Source organism: Neophocaena asiaeorientalis, unplaced genomic scaffold (genome assembly GCF_003031525.2).
Source record: "Neophocaena asiaeorientalis asiaeorientalis breed wild unplaced genomic scaffold, Neophocaena_asiaeorientalis_V1.1 scaffold681, whole genome shotgun sequence".
NCBI lineage: Eukaryota > Metazoa > Chordata > Mammalia > Artiodactyla > Phocoenidae > Neophocaena > Neophocaena asiaeorientalis.
Genome location: NW_020172271.1, coordinates 2,200,432 through 2,221,466, shown reverse-complemented (window position 1 = coordinate 2,221,466; position 21,035 = coordinate 2,200,432). Strand labels below are relative to the sequence as shown.

At 45.3% G+C, this 21,035-nt stretch overlaps 1 protein-coding gene and 1 pseudogene across 1 annotated transcript in view; one reads left to right on the top strand and one right to left on the bottom strand.

Moving 5' to 3' along the window:
* Nucleotides 1-4,374: 4,374 nt before the first annotated feature.
* Nucleotides 4,375-18,182, bottom strand: LOC112411774 (mth938 domain-containing protein pseudogene; annotated as a pseudogene).
* SND1 (staphylococcal nuclease and tudor domain containing 1) overlaps nt 17,928-21,035 on the top strand; it is a 413,476-nt gene continuing 410,368 nt past the window's right edge. Inside the window, exon 1 of the mRNA XM_024762838.1 lies at nt 17,928-18,258. Within this exon, the coding sequence (XP_024618606.1) occupies nt 18,181-18,258 (78 nt within the window). The 5' untranslated portion in view covers nt 17,928-18,180. The remainder of the gene's footprint in view (nt 18,259-21,035) is intronic.

Below are 21,035 nucleotides of genomic sequence, written 5' to 3'. Positions count from 1 at the left end.
AAAGAAGGAATTTATTTTAAACCAACCAGTAAAAATATCAGTCAAACTATCTAACATAATTGCCCAAAGATACCAATCTTAGTAACTCAGAACAAAATGATTCTGTTGGATCAGTAATAAAGAATGCTGATTTTACCTCTAGTATTTTCTTTACTTTTCTTTTTACATTGTGGGAAAATATACACCACATAAAGTTTACCATTCTAGCCATTTTTAAGTGTAAAATTCAGTGGCATCAAGTACATTCACAGTGTTGTCTATCCATTTCCAGAATTTTTCATCATCGTAAATTCTGTACGCATTAAACAATAACTCCCCTTTCTTCACTCCCCCTAACACTTGGGCCTTTATGCTACTTTCTGTCTCTATTAATTTGCCTATTCTAGGTACCACATGAGTGGGATCATGTAATATTTGTTCTTTCGTGTCTGACTTATTTCACTTAGAATGGTGTCTTTGAAAAGGAAGTTCTTATGCATGCTTCCCTTCTCTTTATCACCCTGATCTCAAAAAATTAAAGCTTTTTTTGAAACTATTGGTGGAGGCTTGAGTAAGAACGGAGCTGTCAGTCTATGAGCCCTGGGCAATAATGGAGATGTCAGTCTATGAAGATGAAGGGTAGAAGCAAAGCAAGTCTGTAAAGAGCAGACTCCCCTGGAGTTCCAAGTTCACATATCTTGAGTACTGGGAGAGCCCCAGTTGAGAGTGAAGACAAGGCAAGAGAATTTCATCAGCCAGTCCACAGAGATACCAAGCAATTCAAATAGGAAAACGACAGCTTGTCTCTCTCTTCCAGATGCTGGGGTTTCTCTGTACTGGAGGGTGAATCCCCTGAGCTCTGGTCTGCTTGGAAAGGCGACAAGAAGGTAGGGTCAAAATAGAGTAGTTAAAATGCCCAAGTGGGACTTCCCTGGTGGCACAGTGGTTAAGAATCCGCCTGCCAGTGCAGGGGACACGGGATTGATCCCTGGTCCGGGAAGATCCCACATGCCGCGGAGCAACTAAGCCCGTGCACCACAACTACTGACCCTGCGCTCTAGAGCCCAAGAGCCACAACTACTGAGCCTGCGTGCTGCAACTACTGAATCCCGTGCGCCTAGAACCCGTGCTCCACAGCAAGAGAAGCCACCGCAGTGAGACGCCTGCGCACCGCAACAAGCAGTAGCCCCCACTTGCCGCAACTAGAGAAAGCCCGCGTGCAAAAACCAAGACCCATCACAGCCAAAAATAAATAAATTAATTAATTAAATTTAATTTTAAAAAATAAAAAATAAAATGCCCAAGTGACTCCTGCCTCCTAGCTTCTACATTCTTCCTCTCCTAACTCACTTACATCTTTTTAAAATTTATGGAGTAGGAGATGAAAGGGGAAAGTTTGAAGTAGAAGGAAGTAGTATGTGGGAAGGAAATGAGAAAGAAGACATAGGAAATCTAGCCTCTTGACTGCGTGGCATCTTCTGTCCTACTCCATCGAGAGAGTGGGAGGACATCACTGGCACGTGTGTGGAGGGAAGCACGTTGCTTGGAAAAAATGAGATTTAGGCCAAATGGCCACTTATTTGCTGTGGGACCTCATCTTTCTAATAAATAAACTAACCCTAGTTTACCTGCTTCTTTTTGTCATAGGGAGATGTATTAATTCGCTACAGCGGCTGTAACAAAATACTACAAACTGGGTGGCTTAAACGATAGACATTTATTGTCTCACAGTTCTGGAGGCAGAAGTCTGACATCAAAATGTCAGCAGGGCCATGCTCCCTCTGGAGGCTCTAGGGAAGGATCTGTTCCAGGTCTTTCTCCTAGTTTCTGGTAGTTCATTGGCTTATGGCTCCAATGTTCACATGACGTCCTTCCTCTGTGTGTGTTTTCAAAAAAGGCATTCTTTTCACGAGGACACTAGTCATTGAATTAGGGGCCCACCTTACTCTAGTATGACCTCTGATTTTAATTGATTACATCTACAATGACCCCATCTCCAAATATGGTCACATTATAAGGTACTGGGGGTGAGAACTTCATCATATGAATTTTTCAGGGACACAATTCAACCCATAACGGGAATGATCCCATTGTTTTAATTAGCACCTTTCCCATGGTAACCTCTCAGCACTGAGATTTGGAGAGAGAGAATCATGCCCCTCCAAGACATATCCCAAGAAGGGAGCATCTTCTGCTCTACCCTGTCCTGTCTGATCCCAAAAATGAGTTCTTACCCTTGGTGGGGACCGCAGAGCAAATGCCCAGCAAGACAATAATCCTGCTGGCTCTCGCCAAGGTGCCATTTCTCCTCATACTCTCACCGCAAGTTCTTGTTTGGGGACCACTCCATGGGGCCACCATCACTGTGTGCTGATTGTCATGTTCTTGTCAATGTCTTTAGATTTCCTCTCAGGTTTATCCTGTCTCTCCCTGGAAATTCTAGGCCCTAAGTTAAGGAGACGATCAGGAGCTGTCCACGGTCCATTGATAAACAAGCCCTGAAGTTATCTGGCTGCTTCCTGCAAACAACTTGACCGTCCTATGACATCCAGAATATGTGAGCTGGGTGGAGAAGGAGGTGAGGGCCAACTACTGGGCCTAGCCTGCCAATAAGGCCTCCACTGGGCAGCCAGAGGGCAGTGTTTGGCTACCTAGAACCTGGGAGGGAGGAATCCCTATGAGGGGGCAAAGGCCCTGGAAATGGGGGTGAGGCTGGGACCAGCAGGGACTATTAAAGCAAATCCCCTCTTTAATAATCATTTTCAGGACTTCCAAACCTTCTCAGATATATTCAGCTCTGTCTTAACCCTAGGAGCTTAGAGGAGACTCCCTCTAATAGCTACTTTGTAGGAACAGAAATTTTCTTGGGAGACAAAGGACAATCAAGTTGGATAAAAGAGAAAAAAATTACCCAAGGTACTAGATAACAGTTTCTGTAGGAGGAACGCAGAAAATCGTCACAGTGGCTTGAAACAATGACTCATCTAGCCCAGCATTTTGTTTCTAGGACTGAAAAAACAAGAATCATTTGATGGGGAAAATAAAAGCTGGGTGGGCAGAAGACCTTGTGAGATAAGGAAAAAAATGGGTAGATAAGGTGAATGTTATTAAATGTTACTGAAAGGATGTCTTTGACAGCGACCTCAGCCTTTGTATGAGGTGGGATGGCCTCTAAGAGGCTTCCAAAACCATGCCTCATGGATAGATTGACGGAAGGACCAAGAGCTTGAACTTAGGGGTCACACAGACCTGGGTTGGAATCCTGTCCTCCTGAGCCTCAGTTTTATTTCCTTTACAGTGGAAACAACATTTCTCCCATGGGGGATTATTATAGCAATTTCATGAGATCATATGATAGTATATACAAAATCTAGTACCATGCCTGGCCTGTTGTAGAGACTGAGCAAAAGGTAGTGTTTATAATTTACTTAAGCACCAATAGAAGGCAAAATGGGGCTTCTTAGTTGCCAAAATGATGAACACATGGCTATGCAGGCATACTGAAGTGATGTGCGATAAAACCAGGCTGAGGGGAAAAAAAATTAATAAATAAATAAATACAGACTAAGCAAAAACTCAAATGAGAAAGAGACTTCGGCTGCTTTTCTGGGCTGTTGGTTTATGATCTCGTGGGGCTCACGCCTATTCGTTCGTTCTCACCCAGATGAATTCTGGCCTGGAGGCTAGAAAGGTATAACTGTCAATCGTGCTGTCCCCTAAGAGAAGCAATGTGCTGTCTTTCCAGGGTGCACTCTGTGTATGGTGGCCAGTAGACAGGGCTGGTGGGACCCAGTCCTGCAGAGCAGCTGCATCACTATCACCCGGATGAGTGATTAGAGCTGAACTTCTCGGCTCCCCCCTAGCGTTATACAGCCAGTACCCACTGTGGGGTACGTATGAACCCTCAGAAATGCCCTCCCTAAGGAGGCTAGGGGTGCCAGGGCCTCTGTGAGGCTGCCTTGTTGGGGAAAACTTCATGAGTACCACCTACTTCCTAACCAGCTACAACCCTTTTCTGTAAGCATTTACTATGCTCCCACCACGTTCTGACTCCTTTTTGCTCCTTTGCATTTCCTGGCCCTAAAGCGTTTTTATGCTGACGTGAGACAGAGGTTGAAAGTCTTAAGGAAAATAATGCATGGGGTGGAATTTTCGTATTAAGGATGGGTTGGGTTTTTTTGTTTTGTTTTGTTTTTTCATTGCTTAGTGATTTATTCTCTCTCTCTCTCTCTCTCTCTCTCTCTCTCTCTCTCTCTTTTTTTTTTGGCCGTGCCCCATGGCTTGTGGGATCTTAGTTCCCCAACCAGGGATTGAACCCAGGCCACTGCAGTGAAAGTGTCGAGTCCTTATCACTGGACTGCCAGGGAATTCCTGATTTATCCTCTTAAGTTTCCATCAGCAGGTGGAATGGAAGACCCCTCCCACCCTGGCACCTTGGGTAACCAAGGCATTATCCTCCTTCACTGCCTGATCTGCCTGGAGGGCCCGCACATCAGTGCCTTCTTTCCCGAGGTACTCCAGAGTTGATGGGGTACCTTCAAGGCCTCACTCATCCCTCAGCCAATCGCAAGGGTCTGCACACCCGTCTCCACAATTTCCTTCACATCGGCAGGCTGCACACCAGGAGAATACTCAGTTCTGTGTCTCTCTGATTTCCAGCCCAACTTCCCCCTGGCTGCACTTTGCAGCCCTTATAGATTTTAGTAGAGTCTTGTATTTTCATTTGCCCCCATGAGAGGGAAGCAATTTCAGGGGAAGATATAAGGAACTTAGCTGAACTCCAATGCCCTCTGTCCACGGAGCTGCCATCCCAAATGGCTCTGTGCTTTATCTCTCACCTTGGTGTGTTCAGGGCCTCTTGGCTAGGCCAAGGGTGTTTAATTATAATGGGTTTATTTTTAGTTTTGGGGAAGAGACAAATTCATTTAGGAATGTGGAGAAGTCAGAAGCAAGAAGGAAGGTGGGTGGGACAAATAGAATAAACAAGGAGAAGGGAAATGAATGCTTAGTGGAATCTGTATAGCAGTAAGCCTTAGGGTAACTGGACTGACCTTCCCATTTGTCTGTCATGGCTAGGAAGAACTTGGTCTCACATCTTAGAGAAGAGCAGGTTGGAAATCTAACTGCCTTGCAATTCCATGGGTAGTAACTCCCAGGAAGAGAAGCCATCCTAATCCTTCCAGGGGAATTCAAACACCAAGCTCCAAAGGTCTAAAGTCACAGTTAAAATGTGCTGACATCCTCATGTTGGCCCCTAAATCTGGGAATCCAGAGTTCCGGAGAGACGTTCCCCTTAATGACCTTGTCCTGGCCACAGGGGCCAGATGGGAGTGGGGACACTTATGCTTGTTTGGCAGCATAGTGAGAAAGGGGGAGAGCCATGGCTTCAAGCACTTGGTTTGGAGGCGAGGTGTGTGATGGGGAGCACAGAGCGAGCGGGGTACTCCTCTGTAGAGCTTGGTCCCAAATGAGTTGGTGGGATTAGACTGCTTGAAGAATAAAGTGTTTTACTCTTCTAGGGCCTCAGGATTTTGACTTTATCGTTTGGTTTGCAATGAAGACTTTCTAAGTTCTGGGAGCAGGAGAATGTTCCAGGGTTAGAGCCTCTCATTTTGGATCAGGATAACATTGAAATGACTACAATCCCAAAAGATGACTTGACGGCAGAAAAACGAAATGATGTCACAGTACCTCCAGGAATTGTTGCTATTAATGTGAAAGGCAAAATAACAAAGCTCCTAGAAGATAACAGAGGAGAATACCTTTATGACCAAATACCAGTTATACATATTTAAAAATGCTTAGCCTCATTAGAAATCAGGCAAATGCAAATTAAGGCCATAATGAGAATACTACTGCCCCTCGACCAAACTGTTTGGAATTAAAAAAGACTGATAAGGACCTCCCTGGTGGCGCAGTGGTTAAGAATCCGCCTGACAATGCAGGGGACACGGGTTCGAGCCCTGGTTCAGGAAGATCCCACATGCTGCAGAGCAACTAAAGCCAGTGTGCCACAGCTACTGAGCCTGTGCTCTAGAGCCCACGAGCCACAACTACTGAGCCCCTGTGCCATAACTACTGAAGCCCGCGTGCCTAGAGCCTGTGCTCTGCAACAAGAGAGGCCACCGCCATGAGAAACCCCGCACACAGCAATGAAGAGGAGCCCCCGCTCCCCCACTTGCTGCAACTAGAGAAAGCTCCCACGCAGCAACTTAGATCCAACGCAGCCAAGTAAATGAATGATAAATTAAAAAAAAAAAGACTGATAATATCAAATGCTGGTGAGGATATGGAATAATTAGAACTCTCGTGTACTGCTGGAGACAGTCTGAATTGGCACACCCACTTTGAAAAAAGTTTGGCATTATCTACCAAAGTTAAAGATATTCATAACCTATGACCCCTATATATTCCCCAAAGAAACGCATGTTCGTGGTTTTATGCGCTAAGTTTGAAACGCATAATATATATATATTTTATAGCAATAGTGCCAGGAACAGGATTGTATCCAGCTTTCAGCTACTATAAATAAACATTCATGAACATGCGTTTCTTATTTTGTTATGCTTGCGGATTCTGTGGGTCAGAAGTTCAGAAAGGGCCTGGAGGGGATTGCTTGTCTCAGCTCTGCAATGTCGGTGACTTCTGTGGGGAGACTCAAAGGCTGTGGCTCAGTGGTGAGGGGCTGAAATCATCTAAAGCCTTCTTCCTCATACAGCTGTACCACCAGAGAATTCCCAAAATAGCATGGAAGACGCAAATATATGCACGCTTCTGGATTTTTTTTTTTTTTGGCTGCGCCACACGGCTTGCAGGATCTCAGTTTCCCGACCAGGGATTGAACCCCGGCTACGGTAGTGAAAGCCCAGAATCCTAACCACTAGGCCACCAGGGAACAGAATATGTGTATATATTTTGGCTGCGGGCTTGTGGGATCTCAGTTCCCCGACCAGGGGTTGAACCCAGGCCACAGCAGTGAGAGCCCAGATTCCTAACCACTACGCAACCACTGGCTGTTGACGCCAGCTGTTGGCCAGGAACTCAGCTGGAGCAGTTGACCAGCACACCTGAATGCAGCCTCTCCATGGTGTAGCTTGGGCTTTCACCCAGCTTGGTGGCAAGTGCAAGCATCCCCAAAGAACAAGGTGGAAGTGCAAGGCATACTTTATGAAGTGACTTAGAAGTCACCTCTGCTGCACTCTGTTGGTTAAGGCAGAGCAAAGGCCTTCAAGGGGAGGGGACATAGATGCCACCTTTTAATGGGAGGAATGTTGAGGTCACTTTATAAAAACAGCATGTGTGTTGAGAGAGATTTCTGTGGCCATCTTTGGAAAACACAATCTGCCACAAGCCAACTATCCATCAACAGGAGAATGGATAAACCTAACGTGGTATAGTCATTATTATGAAATACTATACAACAATGAAGATGACAAACAACAGCTATATGTAATAATGTGGATGAATTTCACGAACATAACGCTGAGCAAAAGAAACCACATGAAGGAATACATATTGTTTAATTTCAGTTATAAATTTTAAAAAACACAAGCAAAATTATAGTGTTTTAAGATACAGGCTTAGGAAGAGCAGCAATTAAAAGGGCAGTTTCTGGGAATGCTGGCCATTCATCTTCTTGACTTAGGTGGTAATTACATTAGTGTTCACTTTGTGATAAATCATTAAGGTGTACATTTTTGTTTGGAGCACTTTCTTGTGTCTTGTATTTCACAAGAAAAAGGGTAAGAAGTTAATCTTCTGGCACTGAAAACTAAGTTTATTTGAAAAAGAATTCACTCTGAACTTTAGAAATGATACCCAGCAAACCAACAGAACATTAAACTCTGTCTCCATCTCTAAAAATTCTGTTGGGTTCTTTTTAAGTTATACATGTCTTCTTACCTTGTTAAAATCAACATGCAAAACTATAAAGATAGTTTACATACATGTCATTTTTTAAAGCTACCTAGTATTTCATTGTTTACATATCATAAGTTTTCTTAGCTATTTTGATATCTTTGGGGCTATGAGTAACTTCAAATTCTCTAGATCATCATTGTTATCACTCACCTTATTAAGAACTCCCTAGATCCTAGGCACTGTAAATAGAACTTTTCATTCATAATCTCACAGCAACCTAATGAGACAGGCGTGACTTTTATTCCCATTTTTACTGCCGAGGAAACTGAGACTTAGGTTATGTAACTTGTAAGATTCACAAAGTATAGGCTCCACAAACAATTCATACCTTGGCAAACACATTATAGAGCACTTCCTCTCAACCCCTTTGACTTAATACTTGCTTTGGACTCCTCCCACTCTGCCCCAGGACATTTTTTCCCTTGAGATTTCCAAAAGTGGAATTGCCAGGTCAAAAGGCGGAAACAATTTTAGAATATTCCAGATTGTTCTCTATACACCCTGAACCAAAGTACACCGATATCAGGAGGGTTTAATAAAGGGTCAGGATCATGTCAAGTTTATGGATTCCAATTTTAGAGTCTCTCTGTATGACTTCCCTCACCAAAATGGTATGGGCTAGGGAATACCTAAATATTATTCTCTATACTTGACCTATTTAGAATATCTTAGAGGGTCTTGTTTTCCCTTTCTTAACTGTTTTGGTTGACTATCTGTACCTGGGAGGAAATAATTAGGTATTTCCCCTTAGTGGGTTTTTTTGGCTGCCCTGCGTGGCTTGAAGGATCTTAGTTCCCCGACCAGGGATTGAACCCGGGCCCTCGGCAGTGACAGCGCCGAGCCCTAACCACTGGACCACAGAAAATTCCCAAGAAATAGCTATTGTGACCCCCTTTTTCAGGGCAGATTTTTTTCTTTATAATGCTTCCTCTTTTCTACCACAGAACCTTTCACTGAGTTACTATCCAATAGTATTCCTTTAAGTTTTCTGTGACCTTTTAATAAGAAAAAGCCACATTTCTTCATCTCATAAAACTCCACTGCAAACATTGCTATCATATTACTCATTGCTCTTTAGATAAAGAGTCATGTAATGACAACCTTCTAGAATTCAATGTTAAGGGAAAAGTTTGTTTTTTCCCATAAAATAATATACTTCCTTTGATTACACAGTGATAATTATATAACCTAAAGTGTTTTTTTTTATTTTTGCCTTGGTTGCAAGTACCTCTAATCCAAATTTAAAGTTCAGCCATCATAATGATCTCATCCTGAGTTTCTGATATTAAAATGTAAGCTTCCCCCAAAATAAATTAGTTAATTAAAAAAATAAAATGTAAGCTTCCAGGAGGCAGAGATGTTGTCTATCTTGTTTCTGTTGCAGGCACAGAACTCCAGGCAGAGGGAAATAGCTCAAAAGCTTTATACATATTGGGAAGGAGACTCTTTTTTTTGTTTTTTGGCCGTGCCACACTGTTTGTGGGATCTCAGTTCCCCAACCAGGATTGAACCTGGGCACGGCAGTGAAAGCACTGAATCCTAACCACTAGAGCATGAGGGAGCTCCAGAGACTTTATGTATATATGGAATCTAAAAAACAAAAAAGTGGTTCTAATGAACCTAGGGGCAGGACAGGAATAAAGACACAGACGTAGAGAATGGATTTGAAGACACAGGGAGGGGGAAGAGTAAGCTGGGACGAAGTGAGAGAGTGGCATGGACATATATACACTACCAAATGTAAAATAGGTAGCTAGTGGGAAGCAGCTGCATAGCAGAGGGAGATCAGCTCTGTGCTCTGTGACCACCTAGAAGGGTGGGATAGGGAGGGTGAGAGGGAGACGCAAGAGGGTGAAGATATGGGGATATATGTATATGTATAGCTGATTCACTTTGTTATACAGCAGAAACTAACACACCATTGTAAAGCAATTATACTCCAATAAAGATGTTAAAAAAATAAAAATAAAAACCAACATAGGGCTTCCCTGGTGGCACGGTGGTTAAGAATCTGCCTGCCAATGCAAGGGACATGGGTTTGAGCCCTGGCCAGGGAAGATCCCACACACTGCAGAGCAACTAAGCCCATGCACCACAACTACTGAGCCTGAGCTCTAGAGCCCGCGAGCCACAACTACTGAGCCCACGTGCCACAACTGCGTGCCTAGAGCCTGTGCTCCACAACAAGAGAAGCCACGACAATGAGAAGCCCGCGCATCGCAACGAAGAGTAGCCCCTGCTCACCGCAACTAGAGAAAGCCCGCGTGCAGCAACGAAGACCCAACGCAGCCAAAAATAAATAAATAAATAAAATTAAAAAAAACCAACATAGAAGATTCTGGTATCAGATATGACAGCGAGATTTAAGTTTGATCACCTAGACTGGTGATTAAATACATCAGTCACTAGCCTCAGGTGGCTACTTAAACTTAATTTAAATTAATTTTAATTAAATAACATTAAAAATTCAGTTCCTCAGTTGCACTAGCCACATTTCAAGTGCTCATTGACCACATGTGGCTATTGCCTACTGTGTTGGACAGAGCATATATAGAATGTTTCCATCACTGCAGAAAGTTCTTTTGGACAGGGCTGATCTAGACAACTTGGGTTTATGATGCTTTTCTTTTATTATTTTTTAAAATATTATTTATTTATTTATTTATTTTGGCTGTGCTGGGTCTTAGTTGCGGCACGTGGGATCTTCGTTGTGGCATGCATGCCAGATCTAGTTCCCCGAACAGGGATCGAACCCGGGTCCCCTGCATTGGGAGGACAGAGTCTTACCCACTGGACTACGAGGGAAGTCCCATATGAGACTTTTCTTTTAGATAAGCATAGTACAGTAAAACGTTGTATTAACTCAGACTGTCATAGCAAGATACCAGACAGGATGACTCGAGAAACAGAAACCTATTTTCTCACAGTTCTAGAGGCTAGAAGTCCAAGATCAAGGTGCCAGGGTTGATTTCTGGCGAGATCTCTCGTTCTGGCTTGCAGACAACCACCTTCTTGCTGTGTCTTCACATGGCCTTTCCTCTGTACACCTGCAGGCGGGGAGGGCGGGGGGAGGGAGAGACGGAGAGAGAGCTGTTTCCTCTTCCTATTCTTATAAGGGCACCAATCCTATTGGATTAGGAAACCACTCTTTTAACCTTAATTACCTCCATAAAGGCCCTATCTCCAAATACAGTCACATGGGGGTTTGGGCTTCAACTTATGAATTTTGGGGAACACAGTTCAGTCTGTAACAAAGTTTAAAAAGAAGGAGAAGGAAGAAGAGGAGGTGAAGGAGGAGGAAGAGGAAGTCTGAGCCGGAAGGCGAGGGCCTCCTGTGCTATGCTAAGCAGTTGAAACTCTGTCTGAAGCAGAAGGGGAGCCACTATAATGGTAAGGAGGGAGTCTGTGTGATTGAAATGTGCATCTCAGAAAGAACAGCAAATTGACAGTAAGGAGGGTGGGTTGAAGTCGGAGAGGGGCTTGGAAGAATGGAAGCAGGGGGCTTCTCTGGTGGCACAGTGGTTGAGAGTCCATCTGCCCATGCAGGGGACACGGGTTCGTGCCCTGGTCTGGGAAGATCCCACATGCAGCGGAGCGGCTGGGCCCGTGAGCCATGGCCGCTGAGCCTGTGCGTCCGGAGGCTGTGCTCCGCAATGGGAGAGGCCACAGCAGTGAGAGGCCCGCGTACAGCACAAAAAACAAAACAAAGCAAAACAAAAAGAATGGAAGCAGGTAGTTAGTCTAGTGCTGAATTTCCTCCCGTTTACTCAAAGGAAGCTCACTGGAGAGTTGAAAACTCTTTCACTGAAGCCTCTGGGTTCTACAGGTGCAGATCGAGGTTGAGGGGGCATGTCTGGCCACCCTAGAAGCAGGGTAGTTAAATGGTTGAGAGTAGACTATGGTCAGAAATTTCTGCGTTCACACCTTGACTCCATCCCTTATTACCAATTGACTTACAGTTGGTTGCTCACCTTTTCAAAGCATTAATGTCCTCCATTGTGGAAAGAGACTGATTATTTCATAGCATTGTTCTAAGGATTAAATTATGTAATGTAGGGAAAAGCATTCTGCATAGAGTCTGTTTAGTATTTAGTGCTCAATATACTTTGGCCATTATTACTACTGGGGATATATTTCCTAGATTTACTCTCAAAGGAGTACAGAAAATAGGGTGTTTGTTTGTTTGTTTAAATGAATCTTGTCCATCTCTAGATTGTGTGTGTGGGGGGGCGGTATGTGTTCATGTTCTCCACCACACAGGAGTCACCTTTAAGGTTTTCTAAGTCTCCTTCCATTACTAATGGCAGAGTGAACATGAGTTTTAGAGTCACAAGAACTAGTGTCAAATCCCTTCTCTACTAATCCTCTAGCTGTGTGACCTTCAACAAACATCCTACTTGAATCTATAGTTCCTTACAGGTGAAATGAATATGATATTACTTTTCTGTCATTCATTTATTTTGTTGTATTTTATTTGGCTGTGCCGAACAGCCTGCAGGATCCTAGTTCGCCGACCAGGGATCAAAGTCTGTGCTGTCTGCAGTGGAAGCGCGGAGTCTTAACCATTGGACCACCAGGGAAGTCCCTGTCATTCACTTGTTCACAGATATATACTGAGCAGCTGTCTGTGCCAGGCATGGCCTCAGAATTCCACTGTAAGGAAATTAGATACAGTCTGATGACATTTTCAAAGGGAAAGAGACAATGATACTACAATCTCATAAGTGCTCTAACAGACCAAGAGTAGGAGAAAAAACAAAACAATCCTACCCTGAGGAAAGGCATTCTTCCCAATGTCTTCCAGGGGAGACATTCTGATTTCTAAGTGGGGAGTTGAAGGATGGGGAAACAGGGGAAGTGAGTCAGGGCAGGGAGGAGGAAAGAGGGATGGAAAGAGTGCTCCAGGCAGACAGAAAAGTAGGCACAAAGCCCTGGAGGCCAAGGAGTATGGTCTTGAATGGCCAAAACCAAGTTCACTTGGCCTGGGCACACTGTGGAAGGGTAGAGCTGTGAGAGAAGAGCTGGTGTAGAGAAATCACGGGAGGGGCTTAGGGCGTAGAAAGACCTGATCAGATCTGCATTTTAGAAATATCACTTAGGCTGTAGTAGGAAGAATGGGTGGGGTGTAGGTAAAGGAAGCTCCCTGATGTCAGGGAGCTCTATTATAAGCCTAGTGCAGCGACCCTGGTGAAAATATGTCAGGCTTAAGCAACAGGAGATACTTAATAATAATCACAGCAAATTTAACACATATATCCAGGCAGTGTTCTATGTGTTTAGCATATACTAACGCATACAATCCTCAAGACCAGAACAACCCTAGGAGGTAAGTCCTATTATCATCTTTATTTTACAGAGGAGGAATCCATGGAACAGAGATACCACACAGCCTGCTCAAGGTTATATCCTGTTGGGATGTGAACCCAGGCGGTCTTGCTCCATGTCGGGCTTATGTGCTACACCGCACTGCTGTAGATCTAACAGATTTCTGAGATTGACTAAGAATTAAGGAATGAGGTAGAGAGAGGAGTCACAGACGATCTCCAGATTTCTGGCTTGTAACTGGGTAGCTTTTCATCTCATTATTTGGGCTGAGACACATACTAGGGAAGAGGAGACTAGGGAGGAAAGATAATGAGCTCCTTGTAAGACATGGTGAATTTGAATTCCCAAGGTGACAGCCACGGGCAGATATCCAGAGTATCATTGTACATATGGGTCTGGAGCGCAAGGGAGTTATTTTAACAGGAGTTATCTATTTGGGAATCATTAGCATGCAGCCATGAGAATGGATTAGATGTCTCGGGAAGAATGTTTTGCACTAGAAAAGAAGATACTACTTTGAGAAGAACCCAGGGGAACATCAATATTAAGGGGTAGGCAAGAGGAGAGTCATTTACAATGGAGATAGATGGGAGGAATATAAGAAACATGGGAAGGAAAGAGACATTTCAAGGAGTACGATGTCAAATGCTATGGAGAGCTCAGCTAAGTGACTGCCCAATGTGAAAAGTGTCCATTGAATGTAGTCACAAGAAGGTCACTCATGAGTGACCTGGGAGAGAACAGTTTCAGTAAGTTGATAAGAGCAATAGTCAGAGTGCAGGGAGCTGAGGACTGAATGCAGGGTGAGGATGTAGAGGCAACAAACACAAAGAATTTCACCAAGAGGGTTTGCCTTTGAAGGGAGGAGAGCTATCTGGAGAGGGATGTGGAGTAAAGGTGAATTTAGTTAATTTATTTTTACTATGCAAGACATTTGAGAGTATTTAAATATTAATGAGAAGAATCCAGGATAAACTGAGAGGCTATGAAACAGGAGAGGGAATTATCTGAGCGCCCTTGAGAAGGTGGAGGGGGTGGATCCACGACATAGACGGAGAGTTTAGCCTAAGCAGTAGGAAGTTTTTTCTTTGTAACAAGGGAGAAAAGGAGAAGAATGAGAAGGAAGATAAGTTTTTAGCTTTTGTGGTGGGAAATGGAGGGAGTTCTTTTTTTTTTAACATCTTTATTGGAGTATAATTGCTTTACAATGGTGTGTTAGTTTCTGACGTATAACAAAGTGAATCAGCTATACGCATACGTATATCCCCATATCGCCTCCCTCTTGCCTCTCCTTCCCACCCTCCCTATCCCACCCCTCTAGATGGTCACAAAGCACTGAGCTGATGTCCCCATGCGATGCAGCTGCTTCGCTCTAGCTATCTATTTTACATTTGGTAGTGTATATAAGTCCATGCCACTCTCTCACTTCATCCCAGCCTCCCCGTGCCCTCAAGTCCATTCTCTACGTCTGAGTCTTTATATGGAGGGAGTTCTTGATGGTTTTTATTATCCCTCCAAAGTAGGAGGCTTTACACTATTGGAGAGTGTGGGAGAGAGTGGAGTCAGGGTTAAGAGGAAAACAGAGAAGGTTTAAAACAGACCCAGGGATTTTTTTAAAATTAATTTTTATTGGAGTATGGTTGCTTTCCAATGTTGTGTTAGCCTCCACTGCACAACAAAATGAATCAGCCATACACATACAGATATCCTCTCCCTTTTGGACTTCCCTTCCATTTAGGTTAACACAGTGCATTAGGTAGAGCTCCCTTTATTATAAAGTATGTTCCCATCAGTTGTAAAACAGACCCAGGGATTTTTAGGGCAGGGAAAATACTGTGTGATACTATATTGATGGATATATGTCCATTATGCATTTGTCTAAACCCATAGAATGTACAACATCAAGAGTGACCCCTAATGTAAACTATGGACTTTGAGTGATTATGACGTGTCAATATAGGTTCATCAACTGTAACAAACGGACCATGGGATGTTGATAATGAGGGAGGCTATGCCTGTGCGGGGGCAGGGAATATATGGAGAAATCTCTGTACCCTCCTCTCAGTTTTGCTGTGAAACTAAAACTGCTCTAAAAATATAGTCTTAATTAAACAACGACACACCAGACCTAATGGAGTTGGAGACCAAAGTGATTGAGGAAAGAGAAGAAATTCCAGGCAATGTGTGAGGGCCTGTGAATTGTTAGTGTGGCAATGACCTGCATCTCTGAGTGTTTGCTCTAGCTAAGTGGTAGGTTTGGAGAAGGCAGAGAGATCTAGAGTTGCAGTTTTGACAGTTGAGTCCAGTGGAAGACAAATGCGGATTAGAGATAAGGATACTGGAAGGAGAAGGGCAAAAATAATGGAGTCTAAAGGACCAGGAGAAAGTAGAAAAGAGGACAGAGAGGTTCAGGGACTTTGAATTCTACTTAAAGAACAGTGTGTGATAGGTAGCCTCTAAGATGATCCCCAGTGATCCTACCTACTGGTATTCATGCCCCTGTGTAATCTCCTCCCTTTGAGTGTGGGCTGCACCAGTAGAATATGGCAAGTGATGGGATGTTACTGTTTTTTTTTTTTTGGCTGCGTTGGGTCTTTGTTGCTGTAAGTTGCGGCCAGTGGAGATTCAAGCGGGGGCTACTCTTCATATTGGTGCGGGGGCTTGTCACTGCGGTGGCTTCTCTTGTTGCGGAGCATGGGCTCTAGGCGTACGGGCTTCAGTAGTTGTGGCGCGTGGGCTTCAGTAGTTGTGGCTCGTGGGCTCTAGAGAGCTGGCTCAGTAGTTGTGGCGCATGGGCTTCGTTCCTCTGCAACACGTGGGATCTTCCCAGACCAGGGCTAGAACCTGTGTCCCCTGCATTGGCAGGTGGATTCTTAATGACTGCACCACCAGGGAAGTCCTGGGATGTTACTTCTGAGATTAGGTTCAAAAAGACTCGTGCTTGCCCTCTCGCTCTCTCACTCACTTGCTCTGATGCAAACCAGTTACCATGCTGTGTGCCCTACGGGGAGACCCACATAGCAGGGAACTGAGGTCCTGAATCCTGCCAATGACTGCCTGAGCGATCTTAAATGCAGATCCTCCCTTAGTCAGATGGGACCTTCAGATGAGACCAAAGCTCCCATTGATTCCAGGCTTGATTCCAGCCTTGTGAGGGAACTTGAAGCTAAGACCTGCCTAGATTCCTGACAAAAACTGTGAGATAATAAATGCTCATTGCTTTAATACTTAAGTTTTGGGGTAAATTGTTATACAGCAACAGATAACTAATACAAGGTATAAGAAGTAACTTAGTGAGAAGGGAGAAAGGACAGCAATTATGATCAGAGAATGGGGTGTTTGAGTTTACAGTTTCAGCTATGGAGCAGTTGTAATGCTTCATCTGTCCTAAAGAGGGTAGCTGAACGGGTGCTGAGGTCAAGTTCACTAAAGATGAGGTCAACGCCAGGGTATTGGATAAGTCAGGCACATAAAGGTTAAAGTCGCTCAGGATCACTGGGTGGAGAAGAGTGTGCACCAGGTGTCAATTTCAGTGAATGACAAAGTGGCATTTGGGGCAGAGAAGACAACCCCAGTGAGGAGGAGAGTACTATAATCAGGTGGGATGAGCCACCACAGAGACTTTTTTTTTTTTGAAGAGGATGGCAAATTAATGGTATGGAAGGGGCACTAGGCATCTTGGAAGATGCTCACCCCAAAACTTGCCTCTGGGAAAGGTGAAGCGTGGGAGAATAACCTCTTCTCAAAAGAGCTACAGGGGAAACAGTGTCCTCAGCGTAGGACCAAGTTTCAAGATTAAGATTAAATGGCATGAAAGTAAGATCCTTGGCTCCTCATAGTGGGCACTCGACGAATATTAGTTGCCTCTCAACATTCACGTAAACATTTATATGTCTTTGCTCTGCGCCTCCCTACCCCGCCATCACTTTACTCGAAAGAGAGACTAGGGCTAGGTGAAGGGATGGGGTCGGGCGGCTGGAGGAGGCGTGGCTCTTCACCCTGCGTCAACGGAGAGAGTGTTAGCAAGGTTCTCAGCAACTTCACTGGCGCACAAGACATATCACCCCGTAAGAGAGATTTATTCTTTCCACCAAAAAGCATTAATCGAGTGCCTAACAAGTGCTAGTCACCGAAGACACAAATGCGAGCGAGATACACTCCCGACTACAGGAAGGGCGCGCGGCCACGTTCTGTGTCAAGGCCAACATTGGTAGGTTTCACGGCGTTCAGACTCTTCCAAGTTCTTCCCACACTTTCAGCTGAGGTAAAATGTCGGAAGTCGGTGTGCACCAGTACTGAGATCCCTCTAGGATTCGGCCTCGTTGGCTCGGGGTCCCAGTCCGCTCTCCCCAACCCTGGTGCGCCCTCCCGGAAAACTGGCTTCCACGTGGGCTCCCCAGGGGCCCGCGGGGCTGGGCGTAATGGGCGGGGCCAAGCCGGAGGGCGAGGCTGACTCCGCCCTTGGGGCTCCCATGGCCCACCGCGCCCCGCGGCCAGATGCTGACGTGTCCTTTCCTTTCCACTACACCTCCCGACACTACCTTCTACCGCTGCCCCGGAAGTCCCGCCCCAGACTTAGCCCATCACCGCAAATCAGCTCTTTCAGCGCTTCCTGAAGTTCTCCACAGGTTTGGGGAGCAAGGGGCGGGGTTCCGCGAGCAGGGTGTCTATTGGCTTGGGGTCCGGCGGGCTCTGGGCTCTAATTGGCCGGAGAGCAGTGGCTCTCTGGCACGCTTGCGCGGCGAGTAGAACGTGTAGCGGCGGCGGAGATCGCGTCTCTTTCGCTGGCAGTCCTGCTGCTGCTCCTGTGAGCGCCCGGCGCGTCGGTCCCGTCCATCGCCCACAGCCGGTCGCCCGCCTGCTTCTCTCCGCGGCGGCCTCTCACCAACACCGACACCCACACTGACACCTCCAAGCCGGCCTACCGTCTTACTCGCTGGTTTTCCATTGCTACACATGGCCTCCTCCGCGCAGAGCGGCGGCTCCTCCGGGGGACCCGCGGTCCCCACCGTGCAGCGGGGCATCGTCAAGATGGTGAGAGCGGGGACCGGGACACCGATCCCACAGGCCACCACCGTGCGGGAGTCTGGCGCTGGCTCCTTCCACTCCCGCCAGCTTGCATGGTCTCCCAGATCCTCTTTCCTCTGCCCCTTTCCTCACTTTTCACCCGTTCTCGGAATCCCCTCCCTAGACGCAAGCCGATACGGACTCCCCTGGGTGTCTTGCCTCCTGGACACCGTGGCATTAGGGGGTCACAGTGATTTCCGTGATCGCGGCACTCAGTCTCCTGGCTGTTTACCAGGACAGATAGATTAGTGATTGGTTAAGGGGGATAATTTGTTGGTATCTTGTCCTCTGTCCGTTTTGGCATATGCTGAGTAGTTTGCAGTTTTTCAAGATCCTGACGTCCGCTCTTCCATGGAACTCTTGGAGTACTTGGTCTTCTTGAAGCTTTTATATTTTCACCGACGCTCAGTTACTTACGCCAAGTTTTCTCGCGCTCTGGCCCTCATTTCCCGTCCTTTTCCCTCCACCTCTTGTGTCAAGTCTGTAGTCCTGAGAGCTCCTCATATTTGTGCTCCTCCTCTTTTTGACTCTTAAGATGTTAGGCCGGTAGGAATCTTAGCGATCATTATTGTTCCCTCACTACAGATGAGACTAGTTTGAAGAGGGCAAGTGACTTGCCTAAGGTCACCTGGTGGTTTGGATTGGAGCCAGGACCAGAGTCCAAGTGTTCTGATTCCCAGTCCACTGCTGTAACACCGTAGATTCTGCCTGATTATATATCCCCTTCCTACATCTTTGAATGGTGAATTTAAACCCTGCAAGTGTCATTAAAAAATATTTACCCCCGGCTCCATGATAATTTTGTAGTATAAATTCTCTTTATCAGTTGTCCCCTCTATTGGCCTCCCCCCAACACTCCCTAATATTGGAACCTGACACTTCTTGGTTGTTACTAGAATTTCTGGTTGTGATGACCGCAGACTTCCAGATTGCATTTCAGACTGCAATTCTGACTTTTCCGTCAGGAAATATTCTTTATGAGATTTTGTCCCAAAGCTCTGCAGTGGTTTACTGTCTTTCACAGGATTAAAGTATTCTTCAGCTTGTGTGTATGAATTAGATTTCAAGACTTTTTTTTCCCACTGATGCTTATGTATTCATTTCTTAGGCGATATTCTGCCTCCAGCTGAGATTCTTAGGATTTTCAATATTGCTTTCCTGTTTATTTATACATAAACGGAGAGTCAGAATTTATCAGGAACTGAAAGAGAAGGGAATTTCCAAGGCCCACATATTTTCACCTCTTTGAAATACTGACTTGACCTATGAAAGGATTATCCTGAAGTGGCTCCTCTTAAATTAGCTTTTTCATTTGCACTGATCTTTCCCTTCACCATAGGAACAGAGCAGTGCTTGGCGGTCTGGTAGTGGAATTGGCAGCACTGAGTGAATCTTTCTGAGTTTTTTCCTTTGCTAAGGCTTGAATTTTTCTTAAAGGCCCCCCTTATTTGTGGGGTGGGAGTGGAAGGAAGCTGAACACACTTTTGCTTCTACAAATGCTGGAGGTTTCCAGGACATCTGGATTCTATGGGGTGATGATGTCTGCCCACAGATTACTCCCGAGGATACTGAATATCAACAATCACTTGTTTATTAAGGCTCATGTCTTGAGCTGAGTATTCTGTTTGTATTATCTCATTTATAATACCTAACAAGTAGATAGGATCATTGGCTACATTTTACCGGTATGTAATCTGAGGTTTAGAAAGAGTAGTTTACCCCAGGACAGGTACTTTTTAATTGGTAATGAGAGGCAGAGCTGGGACTTGAACCCAGGCCTGTCTGCTAAAGCACAGGTTCTTGAGCATCATTGTACAGTGCCTCCGACTCCAGGGCATGTCGTTAGCAGAGGGCAGGGCGGGTGATGCATGGCCGCACAATTGCAGGAAAGTGAAGCTGACTGTATTTGAGCGAAGGAAAGATTAGACGTTACTCCTGTCTTGTCCGGGAGCTGCTGTTGTGCTAAGTGACTTTATTTGGTGCTTATGGTCCTTAGGTGCAAAGGAGTGTGGTGTGGAAGACACGTTAGGGTTGGATGGAGGCTTTGAAGATTGCGTGGTAGGGTCACCTATACTGCTGTTTTTCTGTGACCAAGCTGCAAGGGGTGGGTGGGTGAGTTCCAGGCAGGGATTAGGTGAGGGAAGCTGGGTGAACTGCAGAGCGACAGGCAGAATTGTGCCAGGCTTCAAAGCCTTTCTGGAATGAAAAATCGACCCCTGGCCAATTGCTCTGTGTGAAGTTCTTCTGCTAAGCAAAGTTGTATTTTCCTGGAGAGTAATCGTTTCCAGTGGTACCAGGAACCACTTCGTAAGAACTGCAAGGGAAGATGGGGCTCTGTGACAGAGGAAAGTGAGGAGGAAATAGTTTGATGAATAGGAAAATAGTGGCCACTGCTTTGCTTGCCTTTGGGTTGAGGGGCAGAAACTGACAAACCAGAGGCGGGCCTTTCAGGCTGAGATTTGTCTGGACTCAGGCTGAGCTGAAGGTCTGAAGGTCTGGGGTTGAGGTTTGCTGCAGTGAAGAGGAGTACTCACCCTTCCTCTTTTTTGGCCAAAGAACCATGGAAAGGCCGTGGCAAGTGCAAGTTTCTTCTGGTCTCTGCCTTGCCGTCCTAGCAAGTCCTGCATTCCTTCTTTTAAGGTTGAAGAAGAAAGAGCTGAGAATGAAGTTGTAAAAAATTTTTGCATTTGCCCAGTTTTTTTTAAATGACGGTAGAGCCTGCGTCTGCTATTGAGAGTGGGAGC